Genomic DNA, 13,114 nt, shown 5'->3' on the forward strand with positions numbered 1-13,114 from the left:
AATTGTGGGTGTGGTAAGGGGTGTATTTATAGGCATTTTGAGGTTTGGAAAACTTTGCCCCTCCTGGTAGGATTGTATATACCTATTTACTAGCTCATGGACTCTTGCCAATTACATGAAAGAAATATGTTTTCAGAGCTAGGGGAATTAGAGAAAAAAGAACAGGTAATCCAGTTTAAAGTGCCATTCATGTTGAAAATGTCTCTAACCTATACACCTTTTGTAAGACAGGAATTGCTGAATATGTTCAACTAATGACTGAACTTTGTCATTGTCAGATGTATATTTATTCACTAAATGATTAATGTAAGATCTCATTCTATTGGCAGAATCTACTGATTGTTGTTGCAAAGATATATTCTTAGCCACATAATAAAATCAGTAATGGGCAAGAATCTGGTATCTGACATATGAAAATACTAAACAATTTCTAATGACAAATGTCAAGATATATACATAATTATGTCTAGTAACACCATAAATGTTTTTAGAGGGTTCATACGGACCGTAGAAAAAATTTCATTTTGAATTTTCAAAAGTTTTTATTTTTTTATTTAAAATGTTTTTTAATTTAAAAAAAAAAAGTCAAAATCCTGTCTTTTAAAACTAGAACGGAAAGGAATAAACCTGGTCTCCTGATGCTGATTAAACATTTTTTTTCTTTTTTTGAAACTTAGCGTCTATCAAATAAAGCATACTGAGGTATTCTTAGGTGTGTGCTTGTCTCTTGAGCTGTGTTACAAACACTACACAAAAAAAATGGAGGGCGGCTCTGCTACAAATAGCTTGTACAGGACATGCACACTTCTGAACCTCAATATGGTCTCAAGGACAGGACCTAAGTTTCTACAAGGGATATAAAGCCCAAAAATATTTAATGATTGAGATAGAAAATACAATTTTAAACAATTTTCCAATTTACTTTTATTATCTAATATGTTTCATTCTCTTGGTATCCTTTGTTGAGAAACATACCTAGGTAGTCTCAGGAGCAGGGATAATAAAAGTAAACTGAAATGATGTTTTAAACTGTGAACAAAAATGCTAATAAACTATCTGGGGATGTTTCGGAAACGGACTGAATTTTAGGATTACAGTACAGTCGTCTATTTTTGTTGTATTGTTTTTTTGTCTGATTCACACTTAAAAGTGACTGTAAAGTTTAATGATCAAGTGTCCAGTATATAAAAAATAATAATCTTAAAAACAGGGGAACTTTCATTCATGCATATTTTTACATGCCGGGCACTTATTCATTAAACTTTACAATCACTTTAAATGCCAGTTGGTGAGTGAGATACTAAAGTGGACCAAGTCAGTGAGTTATTTATTTAAAGGGACAGTAAAGTGAAAATGAAACTTGCTTACCTAGGAGCACTTCTGGGAGCTAGCTGGTGATTGGTGTCGATACAGATATGCCTCTTGTCATGGCCTCACCAGATGTGCTCAGCTAGGTCCCAGAAGTACATTACTGCTCTGCAACTGACTTGAATTATGTGTTTAACTATTCATAAAATGTAACACACTGAGCATTTATTTGTATGTCCCTTTAATTTACAGAGACCTTCATGGTATTATTCAATTACAAACTCTAAATCATCTCTTACCATATTTGGATCATGGCCCAGTGAGAACAGATAAGGCTTCTCTTGTAAAACCGCCTTCTGCCATTCTGCGTCTGATACCAGCCCAATATACCAGTCGTTATCATATTCGTCTAAATAGTTCAGTAACTCCTTGAAGTCTTCAAGAGGCCCCAAACTCGCCTTATCCACCATCAGTTTAAATGTATATCTGCAGAAGCAAAATGGTGCATGTCACAAATTTACAATGAAAACAGAATTTATGCTTACCTGATAAATTACTTTCTCCAACGGTGTGTCCGGTCCACGGCGTCATCCTTACTTGTGGGAATATCTCTTCCCCAACAGGAAATGGCAAAGAGTCCCAGCAAAACTGTCCATATAGTCCCTCCTAGGCTCCGCCCACCCCAGTCATTCGACCGACGGACAGGAGGAAAAATATAGGAGAAACCATATGGTACAGTGGTGACTGTAGTTAGAGAAAATAATTCATCAGACCTGATTAAAAAAACCAGGGCGGGCCGTGGACCGGACACACCGTTGGAGAAAGTAATTGATCAGGTAAGCATAAATTCTGTTTTCTCCAACATTGGTGTGTCCGGTCCACGGCGTCATCCTTACTTGTGGGAACCAATACCAAAGCTTTAGGACACGGATGAAGGGAGGGAGCAAATCAGATTACCTAAACGGAAGGCACCACGGCTTGCAAAACCTTTCTCCCAAAAATAGCCTCCGAAGAAGCAAAAGTATCAAATTTGTAAAATTTGGCAAAAGTGTGCAGTGAAGACCAAGTCGCTGCCTTACATATCTGGTCAACAGAAGCCTCGTTCTTGAAGGCCCATGTGGAAGCCACAGCCCTAGTGGAGTGAGCTGTGATTCTTTCAGGAGGCTGCCGTCCGGCAGTCTCATAAGCCAATCGGATGATGCTTTTAAGCCAAAAGGAAAGAAAGGTAGAAGTCGCTTTTTGACCTCTCCTTTTACCAGAATAGACAACAAACAAAGAAGATGTTTGTCTGAAATCTTTTGTAGCCTCTAAATAGAATTTTAGAGCACGGACTACGTCCAAATTGTGAAACAAACGTTCCTTCTTTGAAACTGGATTCGGACATAAAGAAGGTACAACTATCTCCTGGTTAATATTTTTGTTAGAAACAACCTTTGGAAGAAAACCAGGCTTAGTACGCAAAACCACCTTATCTGCATGGAACACCAGATAGGGCGGAGAACACTGCAGAGCAGATAACTCTGAAACTCTTCTAGCAGAAGAAATAGCAACCAAAAACAAAACTTTCCAAGATAGTAACTTAATATCTATGGAATGTAAAGGTTCAAACGGAACCCCTTGAAGAACTGAAAGAACTAGATTTAGACTCCAGGGAGGAGTCAAAGGTCTGTAAACAGGCTTGAACCTAACCAGAGCCTGAACAAATGCTTGAACATCTGGCACAGCTGCCAGTCTTTTGTGTAGTAAGACAGATAAAGCAGAGATCTGTCCCTTTAGAGAACTTGCAGATAATCCTCTCTCCAAACCTTCTTGTAGAAAGGAGAGAATCTTAGGAATTTTTATCTTATTCCATGGGAATCCTTTGGACTCACACCAACAGATATATCTTTTCCATATTTTATGGTAAATTTTTCTAGTTACCGGTTTTCTGGCCTGAACCAGAGTATCTATCACAGAATCTGAAAACCCACGCTTTGATAGAATCAAGCGTTCAATCTCCAAGCCGTCAGCTGGAGGGAGACCAGATTTGGATGTTCGAATGGACCCTGAACAAGAAGGTCCTGTCTCAAAGGTAGCTTCCATGGTGGAACCGATGACATATTCACCAGGTCTGCATACCAAGTCCTGCGTGGCCACGCAGGAGCTATCAAGATCACAGAGGCCCTCTCCTGTTTGATCCTGGCTACCAGCCTGGGAATGAGAGGAAACGGTGGAAATACATAAGCTAGGTTGAAGGTCCAAGGTGCTACTAGTGCATCTACTAGAGTCGCCTTGGGATCCCTGGATCTGGACCCGTAGCAAGGAACCTTGAAGTTCTGACGAGACGCCATCAGATCCATGTCTGGAATGCCCCATAATTGAGTTAGCTGGGCAAAGATCTCCGGGTGGAGTTCCCACTCCCCCGGATGGAATGTCTGACGACTCAGATAATCCGCTTCCCAGTTTTCCACACCTGGGATGTGGATCGCAGATAGGTGGCAGGAGTGATCCTCCGCCCATTGAATTATTTTGGTCACTTCTTTCATCGCCAGGGAACTCCTTGTTCCCCCCTGATGATTGATATACGCAACGGTCGTCATGTTGTCTGATTGGAATCTTATGAATCTGGCCTTTGCTAGCTGAGGCCAAGCCCTGAGAGCATTGAAGATCGCTCTTAGTTCCAGAATGTTTATCGGGAGAAGAGACTCTTCCCGAGACCATAGTCCCTGAGCTTTCAGGGATTCCCAGACCGCGCCCCAGCCCACTAGACTGGCGTCGGTCGTGACAATGACCCACTCTGGTCTGCGGAAGCTCATTCCCTGGGATAGATGGTCCAGGGTCAGCCACCAACGGAGTGAATCTCTGGTCTTCTGATCTACTTGAATCATTGGAGACAAGTCTGTATAGTCCCCATTCCACTGTTTGAGCATGCACAGTTGTAATGGTCTTAGATGAATTCGTGCAAAAGGAACTATGTCCATTGCTGCAACCATCAACCCTACTATTTCCATGCACTGCGCTATGGAAGGACGTGGAACAGAATGAAGAATTTGACAAGTGCTTAGAAGTTTTGATTTTCTGACCTCTGTCAGAAAAATCCTCATTTCTAAGGAATCTATTATTGTTCCCAAGAAGGGAACTCTTGTTGACGGAGACAGAGAACTTTTTTCTATGTTCACCTTCCATCCGTGTGATCTGAGAAAGGCCAGAACAATGTCTGTATGAGCCTTTGCTTTTGACAGTGACGACGCTTGTATTAGAATGTCGTCCAAGTAAGGTACTACTGCAATGCCCCTCGGTCTTAGAACCGCTAGAAGGGACCCTAGTACCTTTGTGAAAATCCTTGGAGCAGTGGCTAACCCGAATGGGAGGGCCACAAACTGGTAATGTTTGTCCAGAAAGGCGAACCTTAGGAACTGATGATGTTCTTTGTGGATAGGAATATGCAGGTACGCATCCTTTAGATCCACGGTAGTCATAAATTGACCTTCCTGGATAGTGGGTAGAATCGTTCGAATGGTTTCCATCTTGAACGATGGTACCCTGAGAAATTTGTTTAGGATCTTCAAATCCAAAATTGGTCTGAAAGTTCCCTCTTTTTTGGGAACTACGAACAGATTTGAATAAAATCCCATTCCTTGTTCCTTTATTGGAACCGGGTGTATCACTCCCATCTTTAACAGGTCTTCTACACAATGTAAGAACGCCTGTCTCTTTATTTGGTTTAAGGATAAGTGAGACATGTGGAACCTTCCCCTTGGGGGTAGTTCCCTGAATTCCAGAAGATAACCCTGAGAAACTATTTCTAGTGCCCAGGGATCCTGAACATTTCTTGCCCAAGCCTGAGCAAAGAGAGAGAGTCTGCGCCCCACCTAGATCCGGTCCCGGATCGGGGGCTACTCCTTCATGCTGTGAAAAAGTATGAAGGAATTGTTCAAAAATCACCAAAATTTCACCACAGTGTCTTAAAGCATTAAGAGTATTGCACACCAATTTTCAGAGCTTTAACCCTTAAAATAACGGAACCGGAGCCGTATACAAATTTAACCCCTATACAGTTACCAAGCCCAGAGGGGAATACGATACCAAGTGACGCCTTCTAGAAACTTTTCCAGCTACTTTCAGATCCTCACACATGCATCTGCATGTCTTGCTCTCAAAAACAACTGCGCAGTAAAGGCGCGAAAATGAGGCTCAGCCTACAACTGGGAAGGCCCTCCCTGACTGGAAAAGGTGTCTAACATAGTGCCTGCCGTTAAAAAACATTCCCCAAGTTTATAAATGTGAATTATCAGCACAAACATGTATAAAATGCCCAAATAAAGCAATCGATTTAGCCCATAAAAGTGTCTACCAGTTTTATAGCCCATATTAAGCCCTTTATTCTGTTTGCTTGACTAAGAAAATGGCTTACCGGTCCCCATGAGGGGAAATGACAGCCTTCCAGCATTACATGGTCTTGTTAGAAATATGGCTAGTCATACCTTAAGCAGAAAAGTCTGCTAACTGTTTCCCCCAACTGAAGTTACTTCATCTCAACAGTCCTATGTGGAAACAGCAATCGATTTTAGTTACTGTCTGCTAAAATCATCTTCCTCTCACAAACAGAAAGCTTCATCCTTTTCTGTTTCAGAGTAAATAGTACATACCAGCACTATTTTAAAATAACAAACACTTGATAGAAGAATAAAAAACTACATTTAAACACCAAAAAACTCTTAACCATCTACGTGGAGATGTTGCCTGTGCAACGGCAAAGAGAATGACTGGGGTGGGCGGAGCCTAGGAGGGACTATATGGCCAGCTTTGCTGGGACTCTTTGCCATTTCCTGTTGGGGAAGAGATATTCCCACAAGTAAGGATGACGCCGTGGACCGGACACACCAATGTTGGAGAAAACTGGATTAGGTCATTTTCTAAGCAAACTTCAGACTAAAGGGATATAGTGATTGTTTTAAGTCACTCATATGAAAGTGCAGCCTTTAAAGATGAGCATTAGCAGCAAGTATCCATCAGCCAATGAGCATTAGCAGAAAGTATCCATCAGCCAATGAGCATTAGCAGCAAGTACCCATCAGCCAATGAGCATTAGCAGAAAGTACCCATCAGCCAATGAGCATTAGCAGCAAGTATCCATCAGCCAATGAGCATTAGCAGAAAGTATCAATCAGCCAATGAGCATTAGCAGAAAGTATCAATCAGCCAATGAGCATTAGCAGAAAGTATCAATCAGCCAATGAGCATTATCAGAAAGTATCCATCAGCCAATGAGCATTATCAGTAAGTATCCATCAGCCAATGAGCATTATCAGTAAGTATCCATCAGCCAATGAGCATTAGCAGCAAGTATCCATCAGCCAATGAGCATTAGCAGAAAGTGCCTATTAGCCAATGAGCATTAGCAGGAAACGTCCTGAAAGTCATTAGACATCTTCCTGCTGGCTTAAAAGATAAACTACTCTTGCTTTTGTATAAAAAACAGAATTTATGTTTACCTGATAAATTACTTTCTCCAACGGTGTGTCCGGTCCACGGCGTCATCCTTACTTGTGGGATATTCTCTTCCCCAACAGGAAATGGCAAAGAGCCCAGCAAAGCTGGTCACATGATCCCTCCTAGGCTCCGCCTTCCCCAGTCATTCGACCAACGTAAAGGAGGAATATTTGCATAGGAGAAATCATATGATACCGTGGTGACTGTAGTTAGAGAAATTAAATCATCAAACCTGATTAAAAAACCAGGGCGGGCCGTGGACCGGACACACCGTTGGAGAAAGTAATTTATCAGGTAAACATAAATTCTGTTTTCTCCAACATTGGTGTGTCCGGTCCACGGCGTCATCCTTACTTGTGGGAACCAATACCAAAGCTTTAGGACACGGATGATGGGAGGGAGCAAATCAGGTCACCTAGATGGAAGGCACCACGGCTTGCAAAACCTTTCTCCCAAAAATAGCCTCAGAAGAAGCAAAAGTATCAAATTTGTAAAATTTGGTAAAAGTGTGCAGTGAAGACCAAGTCGCTGCCTTACATATCTGATCAACAGAAGCCTCGTTCTTGAAGGCCCATGTGGAAGCCACAGCCCTAGTGGAATGAGCTGTGATTCTTTCAGGAGGCTGCCGTCCGGCAGTCTCATAAGCCAATCTGATGATGCTTTTAAGCCAAAAAGAGAGAGAGGTAGAAGTTGCTTTTTGACCTCTCCTTTTACCAGAATAAACAACAAACAAGGAAGATGTTTGTCTGAAATCCTTTGTAGCCTCTAAATAGAATTTTAGAGCACGAACTACATCCAAATTGTGCAACAAACGTTCCTTCTTTGAAACTGGATTCGGACACAAAGAAGGCACAACTATCTCCTGGTTAATATTTTTATTAGAAACAACTTTCGGAAGAAAACCAGGTTTAGTACGCAAAACCAGATAAGGAGGAGAACACTGCAGAGCAGATAACTCTGAAACTCTTCTAGCAGAAGAAATTGCAACCAAAAATAAAACTTTCCAAGATAATAACTTAATATCTACGGAATGTAAGGGTTCAAACGGAACCCCTTGAAGAACTGAAAGAACTAAATTGAGACTCCAAGGAGGAGTCAAAGGTTTGTAAACAGGCTTGATTCTAACCAGAGCCTGAACAAAAGCCTGAACATCTGGCACAGCCGCCAGCTTCTTGTGAAGTAAAACAGATAAAGCAGAAATCTGTCCCTTCAAAGAACTTGCAGATAATCCTTTCTCCAAACCCTCTTGTAGAAAGGATAGAATCTTAGGAATTTTTACCCTGTTCCATGGGAATCCTTTCGATTCGCACCAACAGATATATTTCTTCCATACTTTATGGTAAATTTTCCTAGTTACAGGCTTTCTAGCCTGAGTAAGAGTATCAATGACAGAATCTGAGAACCCACGCTTTGATAAAATCAAGCGTTCAATCTCCAAGCAGTCAGTTGGAGTGATGCCAGATTCGGATGTTCGAACGGACCTTGAACAAGAAGGTCCCGTCTCAAAGGTAGCTTCCATGGTGGAGCCGATGACATATTCACCAGGTCTGCATACCAAGTTCTGCGTGGCCACGCAGGAGCTATCAAGATCACCGAAGCCCTCTCTTGATTGATCCTGGCTACCAGCCTGGGAATGAGAGGAAACGGTGGGAACACATAAGCTAGGTTGAAGGTCCAGGGCGCTACTAGTGCATCTACTAGAGTCGCCTTGGGATCCCTGGATCTGGACCCGTAGCAAGGAACCTTGAAGTTCTGACGAGACGCCATCAGATCCATGTCTGGAATGCCCCATAATTGAGTTATTTGGGCAAAGATTTCCGGATGGAGTTCCCACTCCCCCGGATGAAATGTCTGACGACTCAGAAAATCCGCTTCCCAATTTTCCACTCCTGGGATGTGGATTGCAGACAAGTGGCAGGAGTGAAGCTCCGCCCATTGAATTACTTTGGTCACTTCTTCCATCGCCAGGGAACTCCTTGTTCCCCCCTGATGGTTGATATATGCAACAGTCGTCATGTTGTCTGATTGAAACCTTATGAATTTGGCCTTTGCTAGTTGAGGCCAAGCCTTGAGAGCATTGAATATCGCTCTCAGTTCCAGAATGTTTATCGGGAGAAGAGATTCTTCCCGAGACCATAGACCCTGAGCCTTCAGGTGTTTCCAGACCGCGCCCCAGCCCACCAGGCTGGCGTCGGTCGTTACAATGACCCACTCTGGTCTTCTGAAGCTCATCCCTTGGGACAGGTTGTCCAGGGTCAGCCACCAACGGAGTGAATCTCTGGTCCTCTGATCTACTTGGATCGTCGGGGACAAATCTGAATAATCCCCATTCCACTGTCTGAGCATGCACAGTTGTAATGGTCTTAGATGAATTCGCGCAAAAGGAACTATGTCCATTGCCGCAACCATCAAACCTATTACTTCCATGCACTGCGCTATGGAAGGAAGAAGAACAGAATGAAGTACTTGACAAGAGCTTAGAAGTTTTGATTTTCTGGCTTCTGTCAGAAAAATCTTCATTTCCAAGGAGTCTATTATTGTTCCCAAGAAGGGAACTCTTGTTGACGGGAATAGAGAACTTTTTTCTACGTTCACTTTCCACCAGTGAGATCTGAGAAAGGCTAGGACAATGTCCGTATGAGCCTTTGCTTGTGGTAGAGACGACGCTTGAATCAGTATGTCGTCCAAGTAGGGTACTACTGCAATGCCCCTTGGCCTTAGCACCGCTAGAAGGGACCCTAGTACCTTTGTGAAAACTCTTGGAGCAGTGGCTAGTCCGAATGGAAGTGCCACAAACTGGTAATGCTTGTCCAGAAAGGCGAATCTTAGGAACCGATGATGTTCCTTGTGGATAGGAATATGTAGATACGCATCCTTTAAATCCACCGTGGTCATGAATTGACCTTCCTGGATGGTAGGAAGAATTGTCCGAATGGTTTCCATCTTGAACGATGGGACCTTGAGAAATTAGTTTAGGATCTTGAGATCCAAAATTGGCCTGAATGTTCCCTCTTTTTTGGGAACTATGAACAGATTGGAGTAAAACCCCATCCCTTGTTCTCCTAATGGAACAGGATGAATCACTCCCATTTTTAACAGGTCTTCTACACAATGTAAGAATGCCTGTCTTTTGATTTGGTCTGAAGACAATTGAGACCTGTGGAACCTTCCCCTTGGGGGTAGTTCCTTGAATTCCAGGAGATAACCTTGAGAAACTATTTCTAGCGCCCAAGGATCCTGAACATCTCTTGCCCAAGCCTGAGCGAAGAGAGAGAGTCTGCCCCCCACCAGATCCGGTCCCGGATCGGGGGCCAGCATCTCATGCTGTCTTGGTAGCGGTAGCGGGCTTCTTGGCCTGCTTACCTTTGTTCCAGCCTTGCATCGGTCTCCAGGCTGGCTTGGTTTGAGAAGAATTACCCTCTTGCTTAGAGGATGTAGAATTCGAGGCTGGTCCGTTTCTGCGAAAGGGACGAAAATTTGTTTAAACACCAAAAAACTCTGAGCCATCTCCGTGGAGATGTTGCCTGTGCAACGGCAAAGAGAATGACTGGGGAAGGCGGAGCCTAGGAGGGATCATGTGACCAGCTTTGCTGGGCTCTTTGCCATTTCCTGTTGGGGAAGAGAATATCCCACAAGTAAGGATGACGCCGTGGACCGGACACACCTATGTTGGAGAAAACAGAATTTATGCTTACCTGATAAATTACTTTCTCCAACGGTGTGTCCGGTCCACGGCGTCATCCTTACTTGTGGAATATCTCTTCCCCAACAGGAAATGGCAAAGAGTCCCAGCAAAGCTGGCCATATAGTCCCTCCTAGGCTCCGCCCACCCCAGTCATTCGACCGACGGACAGGAGGAAAAATATAGGAGAAACCATATGGTACCGTGGTGACTGTAGTTAGAGAAAATAATTCATCAGACCTGATTAAAAAACCAGGGCGGGCCGTGGACCGGACACACTGTTGGAGAAAGTAATTTATCAGGTAAGCATAAATTCTGTTTTCTCCAACATTGGTGTGTCCGGTCCACGGCGTCATCCTTACTTGTGGGAACCAATACCAAAGCTTTAGGACACGGATGAAGGGAGGGAGCAAATCAGGTTACCTAAACGGAAGGCACCACGGCTTGCAAAACCTTTCTCCCAAAAATAGCCTCCGAAGAAGCAAAAGTATCAAATTTGTAAAATTTGGTAAAAGTGTGCAGTGAAGACCAAGTCGCTGCCTTACATATCTGATCAACAGAAGCCTCGTTCTTGAAGGCCCATGTGGAAGCCACAGCCCTAGTGGAGTGAGCTGTGATTCTTTCAGGAGGCTGCCGTCCGGCAGTCTCATAAGCCAATCGGATGATGCTTTTAAGCCAAAAGGAAAGAGAGGTAGAAGTCGCCTTTTGACCTCTCCTTTTACCAGAATAGACGACAAACAGAGAAGATGTTTGTCTGAAATCTTTTGTAGCTTCTAAATAGAATTTTAGAGCACGGACTACGTCCAAATTGTGTAACAAACGTTCCTTCTTTGAAACTGGATTCGGACACAAAGAAGGTACAACTATCTCCTGGTTAATATTTTTGTTAGAAACAACCTTTGGAAGAAAACCAGGCTTAGTACGCAAAACCACCTTATCTGCATGGAACACCAGATAGGGCGGAGAACACTGCAGAGCAGATAACTCTGAAACTCTTCTAGCAGAAGAAATAGCAACCAAAAACAAAACTTTCCAAGATAACCACTTAATATCTATGGAATGTAGAGGTTCAAACGGAACCCCTTGAAGAACTGAAATAACTAGATTTAAACTCCAGGGAGGAGTCAAAGGTCTGTAAACAGGCTTGATCCTAACCAGAGCCTGAACAAATGCTTGAACATCTGGCATAGCTGCCAGTCGTTTGTGTAGTAAGACAGATAAAGCAGAAATCTGTCCCTTTAGAGAACTCGCAGATAATCCTTTATCCAAACCTTCTTGCAGAAAGGAAAGAATCTTAGGAATTTTTATCTTATTCCAAGGTAATCCCTTGGATTCACACCAGCAGATATATCTTTTCCATATTTTATGGTAAATCTTTCTAGTTACCAGTTTTCTGGCCTGAACCAGAGTATCAATCACAGAATCTGAAAACCCACGCTTTGATAGAATCAAGCGTTCAATCTCCAAGCCGTCAGCTGGAGGGAGACCAGATTTGGATGTTCGAATGGACCCTGAACAAGAAGGTCCTGTCTCAAAGGTAGCTTCCATGGTGGAACCGATGACATATTCACCAGGTCTGCATACCAAGTCCTGCGTGGCCACGCAGGAGCTATCAAGATCACAGAGGCCCTCTCCTGTTTGATCCTGGCTACCAGCCTGGGAATGAGAGGAAACGGTGGAAACACATAAGCTAGGTTGAAGGTCCAAGGCGCTACTAGTGCATCCACTAAAGTCGCCTTGGGATCCCTGGATCTGGACCCGTAGCAAGGAACCTTGAAGTTCTGACGAGACGCCATCAGATCCATGTCTGGAATGCCCCATAATTGAGTCAACTGGGCAAAAATCTCCGGGTGGAGTTCCCACTCCCCCGGATGGAATGTCTGACGACTCAGATAATCGGCTTCCCAGTTTTCTAAACCTGGGATGTGGATCGCAGGAGTGATTCTCCGCCCATTGTATTATTTTGGTTACTTCTTTCATCGCCAGGGAACTCCTTGTTCCCCCCTGATGATTGATATACGCAACAGTCGTCATGTTGTCTGATTGGAATCTTATGAATCTGGCCTTTGCAAGCTGAGGCCAAGCCCTGAGAGCATTGAATATCGCTCTTAGTTCCAGAATGTTTATCGGGAGAAGAGACTCTTCCCGAGACCATAGTCCCTGAGCTTTCAGGGATTCCCAGACCGCACCCCAGCCCACCAGACTGGCGTCGGTCGTGACAATGACCCACTCTGGTCTGCGGAAGCTCATTCCCTGGGATAGGTGGTCTAGGGATATCCACCAACGGAGTGAATCTCTGGTCTTCTGATCTACTTGAATCAATGGAGACAAGTCTGTATAGTCCCCATTCCACTGTTTCAGCATGCACAGTTGTAATGGTCTTAGATGAATTCGCGCAAAAGGAACTATGTCCATTGCTGCAACCATCAACCCTACTACTTCCATGCACTGAGCTATGGAAGGATGTGGAACAGAATGAAGAACTTGACAAGCGCTTAGAAGTTTTGACTTTCTGACATCTGTCAGAAAGATCCTCATTTCTAAGGAATCTATTATTGTTCCCAAGAAGGGAACTCTTGTTGACGGAGACAGAGAACTTTTTTCTATGTTCACCTTCCATCCGTGAGATCTGAGAAAGGCCAGAACGATGTC

The 13,114-nt window shown here is 43.5% G+C and overlaps 1 protein-coding gene across 1 annotated transcript in view; it reads right to left on the reverse strand.

Moving 5' to 3' along the window:
- Positions 1 to 13,114, reverse strand: part of PCNX4 (pecanex 4) — a 269,881-nt gene that overhangs the window by 53,254 nt on the left and 203,513 nt on the right. Inside the window, exon 11 of the mRNA XM_053697302.1 lies at positions 1,608 to 1,794. Within this exon, the coding sequence (XP_053553277.1) occupies positions 1,608 to 1,794 (187 nt within the window). The remainder of the gene's footprint in view (positions 1 to 1,607; positions 1,795 to 13,114) is intronic.

The sequence above is a fragment of the Bombina bombina genome, chromosome 1 (genome assembly GCF_027579735.1).
Source record: "Bombina bombina isolate aBomBom1 chromosome 1, aBomBom1.pri, whole genome shotgun sequence".
Lineage (NCBI taxonomy): Eukaryota > Metazoa > Chordata > Amphibia > Anura > Bombinatoridae > Bombina > Bombina bombina.